The sequence below is a fragment of the Quercus suber genome, unplaced genomic scaffold (genome assembly GCF_002906115.3).
Source record: "Quercus suber isolate HL8 unplaced genomic scaffold, Cork oak 2.0 scaffold_1430, whole genome shotgun sequence".
Taxonomy (NCBI): domain Eukaryota; kingdom Viridiplantae; phylum Streptophyta; class Magnoliopsida; order Fagales; family Fagaceae; genus Quercus; species Quercus suber.
The window spans coordinates 1-14,308 of record NW_027070805.1 but is presented as its reverse complement, the minus strand read 5'-3'; the positions used below and the strand labels follow the sequence as shown (position 1 = coordinate 14,308).

Here is a 14,308-nt window from a genome sequence, read left to right as displayed (position 1 = left end):
TGATTGTGAGAGCTTATTTATTGTGCTCATCCTTTCTAGAGAGAGAAAACCCATTGTTCATTAAGAGAACCCATAGCTTTTCTCCTCTTTCACTCTCACCATGTTTACATCTTTGAGAGGAGATTCTTACCTTTAGTACCTCTATCATATATAAGTGTCATGGAGTTGTTGGTAGTTGGGAATCTTTGGAGGTTCAAGCCACAAATCCAAGTTTCACTTGGTGACTAGTAGTGGGTTGCTCAACTAGGATTGCTCTATAGAAGAAAGGACTTGGTGAAAATGGATGCTAGCAAGAGCTTGGAGGACTCAACTACTTAGGGAGATTTAGACTTGGAGGGCCTACTTCAAACTTGTACTATATCTATTCTATAGTGGATTTCCAACTGGTAGAGCTGGCAGAGAGGTTTTTCACTAGGGGCTTTGGTTTCCTCTTTGATAACACGTCTCAGTGTTATCTGAGGTTTGCGCCTTTCATTTTCCACACTATATATTGCTTTATTGCCTTATATTGTTTATTGTCATCCATGGATTGTGAAATTGGTTAATCACTTATATTGGGCCTTATTGTTAGTTAGGAGTAAAAGTGATTAAGCCCTAAAATTGGGTTTATAGGGGTCTATATATTTGCTAGGTTGTGTTATCATTAGTTTCAATGAGCCTTTAAATCTGTTGTAGAAGCTGAATGATTTGCTTTCTGCTTTTGACTCAATCAGTTCCATAGTGAATTGGTAATTGCTTCTGAATAACTGAAGTAAAATAAAGCTCTTATTTATTGGCTTCATTTGTGGGCCATCTGTCATGATCTTCAAAAGCTAATACTTGTATGATGGAGAAAGATACCCCTCCCCCCTTCTTTTTCTTTGTTTTGGCCAAGAATGTGCCGTGTCTTAGTAATATTTTTGCAACGACTGATGTAGCTTGATACTGTTATATGTAAACATCTTTGTATATTGATATAATTTGGCACTGCAGTTTGTATTCAATTCTATCACACTGCTTTGATAATTTGGATGTCCTAACTTTTCCCTTTTCTCTTCAAAATCTGCAGTATATAGATAATTCTGAGTTTCCAAGGTTAGCGGATCTTGGAGCTGCGATATCTGGTGCGAAAAAATTACAGTGCCAGCAAGTTCTTGAAGAGCCAGATGTATGTTGAAATTGACCCATTTTAGTTTTAGTTATTGATCTTGAAGAGTCTGGTCTTAAAATGGAGTATATTTTGGAAACATTCCCAAACAGGTGTTTGTACATTGCAAAAGATGTGAACGTCCAAAACCTTTTGCTTTCTAGCATCCATAAAACATGCACAATTAAATCCTTAAATTTGAGATTGCTTCATCCAAACTGCTTTCGTAACTCTATGTTATTTGCTCATTCAGGTGTATAAACATTAAAAACTTACACTTGAATTATTGAAGGAATCTATGAAAATCAGCAAAATTCAGGTACTTAATTCCATTGTTTATGAATTGCTAATGTATATTAGAATCAATTGCAAAAGAAATTAAAGAAAAGATTAGTAGTGAGCAGCGCCGCTAATTGTTGAATGAACAGTTTAAGGCCATAAAGAAGGTATTTTGCCCCATTATCATATGTCTATACATATATGTATGTATCTTATTACTTATTTTAGTCACATTGCCGCATCTTTAGAGATTATCAATTTGCTCTATTTGAACCTTGGTCCACCTAATTTTCCTAGCTTGTCTTGATGCAGGAATTAGGGTTGGAGATAGATGCCAAAACAGCACTTTCTGGTTAGTTCTGTTTTTCTATTCTTTGTAGTAATAAGCAGTTTGTTTCCCAATCCAGAAGGAACATTTGTTAACTTAGACAGAATGTCCACTGGGAATTGAAAACGGTATATTCAAGGCTTGGCATGGTTTGTTCCATTAGGAATTATTTGTAGAAAATGAAGGTCGTACTTTGTTCTAGTTGGATGATTTTAACTCCTTTATGAATCAGGAGCTATATCTGTGTAATATTTTAACGAGAAGTGCTATGTTGGTTCATTTTGTAATTGTCTATTTCATCATTTTGACTAGCAGCAAAATTTAGGGAGAGGCTTGAACGAAACAGGAATAAGATCCCACTTCATGTTTTGCAAGTTATAAACAAAGAGCTTTCAATGCTGCAGCAGTTTGAAGCCAGTTCAATTGAATTTAATGAAACTCATAACTATCTAGATTGGTTGACTGCTCTTCCCTGGGGAAATTATAGGTTTGTTGACTTGCTAAAATTAGTTGTCATTTAACTTTTAATGAATAACAATACTTAAAATGCTTTTGAGATTTCAAAGTTTCCTAACTTTTTTTGTTCTTCCTTCTAAAGCAAATTTTATTATAATATGAGAATAAATGTTAATTCTGTTTTCCATTACCAAATGCAGTGATGAGAACTTTGATGTCTTTCGGGCAAAAAAAATTCTTGATGAATACCATTATGGTTTAGCTGATGTGAAGCAAAGGATATTGGAATTCATAGCTGTCGGAATCTCTTATGAACGTTTCTAGAACTTACCTATCTTAAAAATGATTGTTTCTAGATCTTAATGTAAGAGTTTTAAGTGTCTCCCTATTGCCACCAATGAGTTATATAGCTCAAATGGCACTTTCTCCTCGCAAATAATGGTTTTTGTGTCCTTTTTCTTATTTTAGTCACATTGCCGCATCTTTAGAGATTATCAATTTGCTCTATTTGAACCTTGGTCCACCTAATTTTCCTAGCTTGTCTTGATGCAGGAATTAGGGTTGGAGATAGATGCCAAAACAGCACTTTCTGGTTAGTTCTGTTTTTTCTATTCTTTGTAGTAACAAGCAGTTTGTTTCCCAATCCAGAAGGAACATTTGTTAACTTAGACAGAATGTCCACTGGGAATTGAAAACGGTATATTCAAGGCTTGGCATGGTTTGTTCCATTAGGAATTATTTGTAGAAAATGAAGGTCGTACTTTGTTCTAGTTGGATGATTTTAACTCCTTTATGAATCAGGAGCTATATCTGTGTAATATTTTAACGAGAAGTGCTATGTTGGTTCATTTTGTAATTGTCTATTTCATCATTTTGACTAGCAGCAAAATTTAGGGAGAGGCTTGAACGAAACAGGAATAAGATCCCACTTCATGTTTTGCAAGTTATAAACAAAGAGCTTTCAATGCTGCAGCAGTTTGAAGCCAGTTCAATTGAATTTAATGAAACTCATAACTATCTAGATTGGTTGATTGCTCTTCCCTGGGGAAATTATAGGTTTGTTGACTTGCTAAAATTAGTTGTCATTTAACTTTTAATGAATAACAATACTTAAAATGCTTTTGAGATTTCAAAGTTTCCTAACTTTTTTTGTTCTTCCTTCTAAAGCAAATTTTATTATAATATGAGAATAAATGTTAATTCTGTTTTCCATTACCAAATGCAGTGATGAGAACTTTGATGTCTTTCGGGCAAAAAAAATTCTTGATGAATACCATTATGGTTTAGCTGATGTGAAGCAAAGGATATTGGAATTCATAGCTGTCGGAATCTCTTATGAACGTTTCTAGAACTTACCTATCTTAAAAATGATTGTTTCTAGATCTTAATGTAAGAGTTTTAAGTGTCTCCCTATTGCCACCAATGAGTTATATAGCTCAAATGGCACTTTCTCCTCGCAAATAATGGTTTTTGTGTCCTTTTTATGACCTCATATATTCAGCAAACATATGATACTTCATACTTCTCATAATGTAATGGTCATTTTCAAAATAATACAAAATGTTAGTGGTGGGATTACTTTCTTGTCTTTTGTTTGTGGTTCAAGCATGGTTTTAAAAACCGGACTGGACCAAGCAGTTCGACTAGGAACGAGACACTAATCCGGCTCGGTAAATTACATAAAAAAGGTAATGGAGAAAGTCATTTGTTAGGTGCTCACTGTTGGTATTGTTGAGCATCTTCATTTGTTATTATTCCTAGTCGTACTATCCCTTTGAATCTCAATGCCACAGTTAACAGGTTTTTGCATATATTGAGTCTCCCAACTAGTCATTTGGAATCTGACTTGGGAAAATTCTCACAAGCAAATCTTCCTGCTGATTCTCAGCAACTCTTCCCATAGACACTTCCATTATGCATAGGTATGGTGAAAATCTAGGCTCTGATACTGATTTATGTAGGATGTTGAAAACCTATGTGTTTATACCAATTCATTTAGGATGTCAAGGGAAGATTCTAAGTTTAGGAAATTAAGGTTAGGGTTTGTAAACAATTCAGAAATTGGTGAATTAGTACGGGAATTGAAGGTCACAGATTTGGTTCCATTTGTTAGCAAATCATAAACATAGGAGGAAAATCAGGAAGCAACTACTAGCATCACACATACAGCTTCATATGAATCAATTTGTAATGAATCTGCCTGGTTTAAGGGAAATGAATGAGAATGAATGGAATTTAACTTAATTTGAAGTAGTCACCCTTCAAGAAAAAGAGAAAAAGGAGAGAATTTGAGATAGAAAACTGAGGAAGTTGTGTCTTTATTCTTCAATGATGAAATGCTATGGATTATAAGTAATTATGCATGTTACTTGCAAAGCTTATTGGCCAAATTAACCAACTAACAACTTGTAACTGATTTGGCCCCACTTCTTGGCCTCTGTTGTAATAATCTGAACTAACTTGGTTCCACTTGCAATCTGTCAACTAATTAACTAATTTGATGCTTCTTGATTCTTTACAAGGATTACTATGTGATAACATGAATTACACTAGTATACCAATAGTACAGGTGTAATTCATTATCATATATTTCCCCATTCATTCTCATTCATCCTTCGGAAACCACACTTCTAGAGAGAGAGGGAGAGAGAGAAAGCATCATAACTTCAAGGGTTTGAAAGAAATCAAAACTTGCTGTAAAAATTCTGACCATACATAAATGATAATAAGTCCCATTACAAACCTCATACAAGTCTCTCAAATAGCCCTAATAACTCTCAATCTTGACCCTTGAAACAAGCAATTCTGTTTTCTGTGCCACAAATAACTGCTAAAAAAAGTAGAAGAAAAGACCCTATAGGCATTGCTACTTAGACCCAAATAATTAAAAATCTAGGCCATGTTTGGTAAATGTTTTAAAAACCAGTTCTTTTTTTTCTTCTTTGAGAAGGAAAAAAAAAGTTCTTTTAGTTTTATACACTAGACTATTTTCCATTAAAAATTTGGCAACCTGTTCCTAAAGAATTGATTTTCAAGAAAAAAAACCTGACAATTGCCAGTTTTAAAAAATATAAAAAAGATGTTCTCCATTTTCTGGTTTTGGAGAAAGTCAAAACACAGAAAAAACATTAGTAAATGCATAGTAACCATCTACAAAAGAGGTATCTTTAGGTATCTTCTTTTTTTTTCTTTTCTAAATGAGTTTCATTTTCATTTCTCTCCATCCCTCACTCCTTCCTAGTTCCCCAAGCCCCAATCCCCAATTCCTCCCCTCTAATACGCTCTACTTCAAATCTCATCCCCTCTTCATCGAGCCTTGAAGCTTCACTCCACTGTCACCATCACCTCACTATACTCTCCTCACCTGAACCTCACCCAAATTTTGAAATCAAAATCCCTAACCCTTGGTATAATGGTGAGTTTGGCCTTGGAGCTGTGTTGGGCAAAGGGGTGGACTGGATGGTATTCACACGCAGATGGATGCTGTTACTGGTTTTGTGAGTCTTGTGAGTTTTTTTACTAGGCAGTTTTCAGTGTGGGTTTTGATGTGGTGGTGGGTTTGGGTGGTCTAGGTGGTGTTCTTGCAAAGACGGTTGCTGCTGTTGGTCTTGTGGGTTTCCGTGTACTTTTGTTAGTGTGGGTTTTGCTATGGTGGTGGTGGGTTTAGGTGTGGTTCTATGTTGGACAAAAGGGTAGCATAGGCAGTGCTCTTGTGGGTTTTCAGTGTGTGTTTCAAGGCTTTTACGTTGTGCTTTTCCTGAAGATTTCAAGACATATTCAGTAGAGCAATAGACACACCCATCTTCATTTGGCACTGGCTTTTTTGGCTACAGTTATTGAAAAACTTCTCAAGATGGTTGGAAGGGCCTATGAAACCCCTTTACTCAATTAACCTTAGCTAAAGTTATTGGTATTAGCTCCTTATTAACAAAAAAATAAATAAATAAAATTTAATACTAGCTTAAAATTAACTAGATGGAGAAGATTCATAATTTTCATGGGTTTAATTATTCAAGATTTATAGAAATTGTATTTTATACGCTAATACAGATGCATAAATTCCAAGTATCGAATATTTAACTTGGGGGGTGATTTAGGTAAGGTGGTTTGGGTTTTATGAAGGTCGGACAAGTAGGAGATATGGTGGCTAAGATTAGGAAGGTGGTGGGGGATGCAAAAATTGCGGACCACTGAAATTAGGGTCTTCAATGCAGCTTAACAAATTTTTTTGTGTTTTATAAAGAATTACTTTTTAGTTACAACTTTCAAAACACATTTTCAATGGAAAACAACAGAACATTTGTTATAAAAATTAGTTCATTTGAGCAAGTTAATGGTATTTAAAGAGAAGGGACAGCAAACTAAGTATAACATATACATTGCAGAAATTCACCTGGTTCAACATTTATTTTTAGGTAAGTAATACCATCTGGAACAACTGGCCCATCAAAGCGATAGGGACCCAATCCATTAATGAGGATACCATCAGGAACTCCAAGGTTGATTCCTTTCTCAACATCCTGCCTTAGTTCCTGTTTCCCAATAAGCATTGGTCAATAGCTAGGAAACCTAAAAAAGTAACTAGTATTCACTGGTCACTAGAGTCAGTGAGCAAAACAAAATTTACACTGACCTTATGACTCTTAGAATACCAGTCACTAATGAAGATTGTAATATCTCCATCTGGCATCCTGAAGGGTACTGGAATCACTTCTCTGTTGTTTATGATGATTCCCCCAATATCCACCCGCAGCTGTCTGGAAGCTAAGGGACAGGAAGTAAAAGAAACTCACTATCTGATCTTTGACCTGAAACTGATATGTCCAATTCCAACCAGCAGGAATGGGACAATTTGCACCTAAAACACCATCTTGCCAAGAGTTCTTCCTATGTTCTATGCCATTCCTGCATTAAACTAAACAACATTAACACTAATAAAATCACTACTTGTTATTTTTCTTATTCTTGCTGTAAAAAAAATATATATACCATGTGAGAAGAAATGGCTCATCAAGGCCATTTTTGACATTGACAACAACATTCCAATTTGTAGTAACATTGAGAATTGGTCCTGGAAATTGCCCATTGATCCCAATTACCTGAAATTATTAGCACAAATTAATTTGCATGAGATTTTGTGGGTCCACCCACCTGTGAGGGTTGGGGGAGGGAAGCAGCTAAGACATTTAAGCACTTTGTGGTATATAAATCACCAACGTATAGATAGTTAAATGCTGAAATAAATAAATGTACAATATCAAAGAAGAAAAGACAAGCAAAGACTCTCCACTCCAAAATCTAGGATCAATATGTGAAATAAACAAGGAGTTAAAAAACAAAAGGTTGACCATGCCTAAGTGCTTGGCAAGTAAACCTCATCTTGTATATAGCTCAACCATTCATGACTCATGCATCGTGCGAAACAGTGTTAGCGTCTCTTAGAAGATCCCATATAAGGTGTCCCTATTCTAGAAGATCCCATTGATGAGTTGTCTCTACCAGCTGTTGCTATCAGAATATTCCTCATGATATTTGTATATGCTTCTCCTATATATATGAAATGGATGAATTGAGGGCAAAAATATGGAAATCAGCTCCTTGTCCTTAAATCTCTATTCTTATTTCTATTGACATATAGGAAGGATATATGGACAAAGACTAACTGTCATATTAACAGGTATGAAAAAGCAGAAGTCACATTAACACAAATTAATAGGAATCAAACATTGATGGGTAGGCAAAGAATAAATCTCTATGAGTGACATATAAATCTAGTGCAAATCATATGGCAGGAAGACTACAACCAAACAAAGGTGTCCCTTAATCTCCAGATGGAGAAGAACATTTTGGAGATTTGTACATTGTGAAAAAGGAAGTGATCTATCATCACAAGTATAATTGTCTGATTTTATTATTCAATGAACTACTATGGGACTTTCCACATCTAATAGCACAAACTGTAGAATGGAATGAGTAACATGAGTTTGACATGGGAAAAGCGATAATATAAAATCTTTAATACAAGAAGGTTCAAGGATTCAGGAGAATTAAAAAAGTCTATAGCTAAATGCTTCATCATTTGATTACTCAGAGATAGGGACTCCATTACTGCAGTCAATATTTTGCATCTAAGCCTACTAAGTGACCCACACAGCACATAACTGTTTCTAGATGAAACTAGTTCAAAACTTATTCTGTCAGTATGAAGTTCGTCTCATCTATATTGTACCATAACTCACGAAACATGTCATTCACAGATTTCTAAAGAAAAATATTACTTGCTTCAATTTAAGAGTCTGGGCAACCGTGATAAACAGAAACAGTAAACAATAATATAGGATTAATTGTACGGTAACTCACAAAGCATGACAGACTGTTAAAGTAAAATTGTTATTTGCTTCAGGAGCCAGCAATGAAGAGCAATAATCAACAATGAAATTATGAATAATGAATAATACAAGAGAAAGTTTGAAAACATTATTTTTCTGATTTGAAGTTACATACACCCCTGGTGGGTCTTGAACCCATGACTTCACCCTCCATGTTACTCTTCCAAGGTAAGTTTGAATGCATTGTTAAATGCATCACATGCCACACAACACAATTAAGCCTGTATGCACATTGGGCACTAATGAGACATCTTCTCCCCCTAACTAAAGTGAGGTCACAGCAGTTCAAAGTAAGAGTGTGGTATGGAACAATGGTAATTATTGCTGTCGCAATGAGAAGCCATTGAAAATTTTAAGGTGGAACGGTAGAAACAAATCTTACATGGCTGCAGGGCACCCCATGGCTGCCTCCCCACTATAACATCATTTTGTCTTAATCACAGACAAATTGGCATTATTGAAAAATATGAGGTGGCCAATGATATAACCTATATGTTTCCAATCTGATTATGAAGTTATATTTTTAGCAAGATAGATAAATGTGATAATCAGTAGTATGAACAAAAACACATACATGTGAAAGAAGCGTAATTTCTGAAGTAACACAGACTACATAACAGCAGCCAAAGGCAGCCTTTTGGTATCAAAGGATTTATTAACTCATTGGATTATACAGGCACAAATGAAGTACCGTCTAATGTGCTGAGTGATTAAAATATGCCAATCAAATTGCAAGGGAAAATTCTACAAAAAGGAATTAAAAATAATAATGCTTGAAGGCACAATATCTTTGGTAGTCAAACAATGACATGGTTCAAAAACTTATGTTGATACAGTTAGATTGTTGACAAGAAACAATAGAAATACAAGAGTGAAAAACAAAAAGGAAGTCCATGCATTCTAGAGAAAATATAAGATACAGAACAAGACAAAGGAAAGTTTGTTAAGACAATTTGGGCACATGTATCAATAATTAACAATTGCAATATTGAGAAGCAGTCATGTTTCATATTAGATATGCCATAAGGACTTATTGTACTTTGGTAGTGAAAAGGACTTATTGTTTGTGAGATATCACCACAAAAAGCTGTTTGACAAAAAAGGATTTGTTAAGATGAACTTTAATAACAAGGACAACAGCTTGTTTATGAAATACATTATGAGCAAAATTTTGGGATTAGATCAACACAATATAAGACTAGACATGCTTCAAGATTTAGTTTTGCATTGACATGTTTACTATAAATGAAATGAGAATCCTAAGAAATGGCAAGACATGAACAAACAAAATTAACCACAAAAATTACACCTAAGAAGATAAGAGGCCAACCCAACTAGAGACAAGTCGAGAAAACTATGTCAGCTCAGTTTAGCCATGTGAAATGAAAGTAACAGGACTGGCTTGTATGATATGGGCATATAATGTGTACACACACACACACACAAAGGTGCATCAAGGTGCTGAGAGTGGACATGTTGCCTTGCCTTACAATTTAATCCAAACAAAGAAAGTCACATATAGAGCTATTTGTCAATCAAGATTGTATATAAACAATACAGATTTAAAGACTTGGGCATAGTATATATTAAAAGTAAACTGGGTCATGTAAATATTTTTTCTAACTTTCGGCATAACTTTTTTGATAATTCAATTGTTACAACAAGTGGGGGAGGAAATGTATAACCTCGTTCTCCTCATCAAGGAGACCAGTCAATGCCACTAAGTTAGAAGCCTTTTGGCAACTTCCAGCATAACTGAATTAATAATGAGAGAAATTCTAAAACTGAATAGTTGCTAAAAACAATAGAAATATGAAATTCACTTCTTCCTAGAACAGGAAACTTCTCTTTATATTAAAAAATGTCACACTATAGTACATCATCCTGGTATATTAATTAAGTAATTTCCATCAACTTACGAGATTTACATATGGGGGGACTTGTTTAAGATAAAAATAACTAAATACTAATATATTTACTACACAGTAAGCAACTAATATCCAATAAACAAATCACATGAGCAATACCCAAAAGTTTAAAACTTGAAACATCACTAAAAATAAGCAGTGCCCATTTTCATCGAAAGGATAAGGGTGACAAAAGTTGGAGAATTGCAGAGAATTGAGGTGAAAAGTAAGAACCTTTTGTTTAACACCAAGTGGGGAGGCAGTGAGGTAAGAGACAGTCCAATCATAGAACACAAAAGGGTCACCTGCCCTGCCAAAGCAGCAGTTGAGAAGCAGAAGAGAAGGATAAAAAGGAACGAGGATGAAGAAGTTGGCATTGGATTTAGCTTCAACTCTGAGTGTTTCTTTCTGGGCATCTTAGTTTTTCTCTACTTTACACAGAGAGAGAGAGAGAGAGAGAGAGAGAGAGTTGGGTTTGTGAAGTTTACTTTGGTAGTGACTGTAATGGATAGCAAGCAAACATGGCACTGAAGTNTATTGACAGGTGCTCCCCTCCATTTTATAGTCACTCTTACCCTCATCTCCATCGTCCACGTGCTTCCCATCCATGAACTTGCTCAAGTACTTGTCACGTCAGGCAGCTTCTTTTCATCTCTGTGTGAGTGGCGGTAGGTTAGGATGCACTGTTCAGAGGTCTTCTCCACATAAATGCGGCCAGAAAAGCTGTTGCAATGCATTGAATATGGTGGCAGCAGCCTTTCCCTCAGATATTTCCCCATCCTTATCGTTCCTGAATATGCTGTGAGCTTATCTTGATCAGGTGGAGTCCTCGGGCAGTCATTCAGGCTTTTCCCCTACTCAGTTAGTCTTCGATATTACATCAGAGCAAAATATCTTCCTCGGACAGGAGATGTCCTCCTCGGACTGGAGATGTCCTCCTCGGACAGAGACGATCCTTCACCAAGAGGGTTACACTCCAGTCTGGGCCTTGTCCTCTCCGCATCCCTCTTTTCGGATGTGCTACAGTCCTCTCGTGGGCATTCGGCCCATTAACTTGGGCCTGACCCCTTATTCCCCCACAATATATATATATATATAAATTAATGAAGTTGTAATGTTTATTATATTATCCTTGGTATGCCTTCATTTTTGTGGGTAGATCTATAAGAGTTTATGGAATATTAAAGCCAATGTGGTGAAATAATGAGAGAGATAAAGTTTTCACCAAACTAATTTTGCTAGAAACTCTTCAAATTACTTAAAATTGGTGATGTGTCCTTCACTCCTCCTAACTCTAAACCCCACACCACGTATGGTTACATTAAGTCAGTTGGGTTTTATCAAAAAAATAAATAAAATCCAAATTATGGGTAGTGTAGGGTTTAGTTGGGTCAAGTTGGATGGATTCATACATGTCACCAATTTAAAGTGGTTTGAAGAATTTTATTCCAAATCAATTTGGAGATAATATTTGTTAGGAGGGGAAGTGAAGTTTTAATTAAGGCAGTAGCACATTCAATTATCAATCCCAACTTTTACTATGAAATTGCTTCAGGCTTTCGGATTCAATGCATGATGAATTGCAAGGACTTATGAGAGATTCTAGTGAGGCCAAAAGGACAACGAGCATAAGATTTGTGTCGGTTGGTTGGTTGGCTTGGAGAGAAAAACGTGTATATCAAAGGTATTTTCCAAGGTATAAAAGATTAAAAGTTGAAGTATTTTCCAAATTCTTAGTTCATGTGAAACCAAACGCATCTTATGCTTGGAGAGTATATTAGGAGTTGTTTGGTAAGAGTATTTAAATATAATTTTTTGTTTTGCAATCTATAAAATGGTGGGTCTCACACTTGAATTTATTGTTTGGTTAATATTTTCTAAATACATTTTTCAAAAAACCATATTCTATTTTCCTTATTTAAAACAAGATTTTAAAAATGGCTTAGGGAGTTTTTTCAGGATATAGAAAATGTTTTTAATGACATAGTTATAAATAAATTGAAAACAGTGAATCCCACATATTTGTCCAAACTCTTTTATCTCTTAAATTTAGTTTTTTTTTTTTTTTTTGGGTAAAATCAACTTGTCATACATAAGAAAGAGGAGAAGAATGAAGATATAATTGAATCTATGGCATTTGATCTGTGGTGTGCTGGGCCTAAGCCTAACCCAAAAGCCCAATAATATATTTTTTGACACAAGCATTGTAAAAATTGATGTAAGTAGCTCAAGAAAAACCAGCTGTGTCCTTGTTTTTCGTGGATTGAGGGTATGTATGGTTGGAAGTAGAATAGGGTGGATAGAAAATAATGTAGAAAAAATAAGTTTGTGTGTTGTTTGGTTGGGAGGGGGGAAATTTTTTAGATGGGGCCTGAGCATTTTTCACACAGGCCCAAAACTGGTCTGTTCAAAATAGAGAGAAAAGAGGCATAAAAATGCTTGGTGGGAAACAAAGACAAAAGTGACTCTGCTTTTTGGCTCTCACTTGCCCCACCTAATTCCCACTTTCCCAACTCTCATCATCAATCTTCAAACTTCAGCCTCTTCCCAACTCATTGGTAATAATCTCAACTTCTGGTAGTAGAAACTCTATTAAAATTTAAAAAGGTTCAGAGATTGTGCTTGCAGAATTATCCCTCACATTTCTGCTTGGTAATTATACAGCAAATTTATTCATAGATGAGCTAAGAGTATATTTCACCTTAATAACTTCCATTTGATAAGCTAAGAATATATTTCTCCTTAATAATTCTCAACATTATGTAATGTCATTGGACAATTGAAACTAAATTATGAATCATGCCACTAAGTGACTTCCATTTGTGTCATGAGAGTTGTAGCCATTTGCTGTAACACTATGTAGTTTATTTTGTTAATTCATTTATTTAAAATCATACCTACAGATTCAATTTTGTGTATTGGAAAATACAAAGGAATTTAGTTACCATTGGCCCCTCAAAGACTTTTTTGTTTTTCTTTGTCAAGTTTTTCCTTTCATTCCAATTTAGGATTTATGCAGCTATCTATTCAAGTCCCATAACTAATTCGGAATCGAGATATCAAAAATAAAAGAAAAGTGAATTTCTCCAATTAAAGAGCAAATGGGGTGAATATGCATATATTAGGGTGGCATTATAATTTATATGAACTCATTGAAGTTGGTGCAACTGGATTTGTGTAGTAGGGCCCCCTAATAGAGAAAAGTCATAAAATTTTGGGGAAAAAATTGATATATTTAAAAAAAATATTAATTTTACATTTTTTCTCTCTCTAATTTTAAGAAGTCTAAAAAATTGAGTAATGCTAGAGATAATACAACTTTAAATACATGAATCTTACAAATATGTGTCACTAATCGCAAGAAATAATTCATATAAGAAAATGCTAGAAATACTATAAATTTTATTTCAAAACTTTTATAAATTGATTTGCTAATTAATATGACTAGCCGCAAACTCACGCGATGCGTGGGAATATATAAATATTTTGTAATGGGGTGTAATATATAAAAATTAACAATTACTTCAAATATTATTTATTTTTTTTAAATTGCTACAAGTATTTTTCATCTTTTTATATCTACAAAGTACAAATATATCATACTATTATATTTTGTATGTTTGATTAATATTTTTTTTAAGATGAACTATATTTTTCTAACTTCTGTTGTAGTGTGTTATATTTGATATACAACTAAACTTTATAAGTTTCAAATTCATTATTCAAATTTCTCATCTCTTAAGGAATAATGAGATTATCATAATAATAAAAATTCATCACAAAATTACAATGTTATCTTAACAAAAATTAAAATGAAACAAAA

At 34.5% G+C, this 14,308-nt stretch overlaps 2 protein-coding genes and 1 pseudogene across 3 annotated transcripts; 2 read left to right on the top strand and 1 right to left on the bottom strand.

Moving 5' to 3' along the window:
• The first annotated feature begins 1,051 nt into the window (after window positions 1–1,051).
• Window positions 1,052–2,628, top strand: LOC136065967 (lon protease homolog 1, mitochondrial-like). 2 transcript variants are annotated; one of them, XM_065769814.1, is made up of 5 exons: window positions 1,052–1,147; window positions 1,380–1,445; window positions 1,718–1,757; window positions 2,049–2,220; window positions 2,390–2,628. In XM_065769814.1, the coding sequence occupies exons 2-5, from the start codon at window positions 1,425–1,427 to the stop codon at window positions 2,511–2,513; spliced, it is 357 nt and encodes a 118-aa protein (XP_065625886.1). In that variant the 5' UTR covers window positions 1,052–1,147; window positions 1,380–1,424; the 3' UTR covers window positions 2,514–2,628. The 2 variants fall into 2 exon arrangements, with proteins under 2 accessions (XP_065625886.1, XP_065625885.1); XM_065769813.1 differs by having other exon boundaries at window positions 2,046–2,220.
• A 50-nt stretch (window positions 2,629–2,678) lies between these two features.
• Window positions 2,679–3,831, top strand: LOC136065968 (lon protease homolog 1, mitochondrial-like). The gene is made up of 3 exons (XM_065769815.1): window positions 2,679–2,781; window positions 3,074–3,245; window positions 3,415–3,831. The coding sequence occupies exons 1-3, from the start codon at window positions 2,736–2,738 to the stop codon at window positions 3,536–3,538; spliced, it is 342 nt and encodes a 113-aa protein (XP_065625887.1). The 5' UTR covers window positions 2,679–2,735; the 3' UTR covers window positions 3,539–3,831.
• A 2,347-nt stretch (window positions 3,832–6,178) lies between these two features.
• LOC111986828 (monocopper oxidase-like protein SKS1) lies at window positions 6,179–10,902 on the bottom strand (annotated as a pseudogene).
• Window positions 10,903–14,308: the final 3,406 nt, after the last annotated feature.

Bases quoted from the DNA above. Each gene is read 5' to 3' on its own strand.
- LOC136065967 (XM_065769813.1), top strand. From the start codon at position 1,425: ATGAAAATCAGCAAAATTCAG. The intron at 1,446-1,717 runs GTACTTAATTCC...GTCTTGATGCAG, and splicing joins TGAAAATCAGCAAAATTCAG to GAATTAGGGTTGGAGATAGA. The intron at 1,758-2,045 runs GTTAGTTCTGTT...CATTTTGACTAG, and splicing joins TGCCAAAACAGCACTTTCTG to CAGCAAAATTTAGGGAGAGG.
- LOC136065968 (XM_065769815.1), top strand. From the start codon at position 2,736: ATGCAGGAATTAGGGTTGGAGATAGATGCCAAAACAGCACTTTCTG. The intron at 2,782-3,073 runs GTTAGTTCTGTT...TTTGACTAGCAG, and splicing joins TGCCAAAACAGCACTTTCTG to CAAAATTTAGGGAGAGGCTT. The intron at 3,246-3,414 runs GTTTGTTGACTT...TACCAAATGCAG, and splicing joins CTTCCCTGGGGAAATTATAG to TGATGAGAACTTTGATGTCT.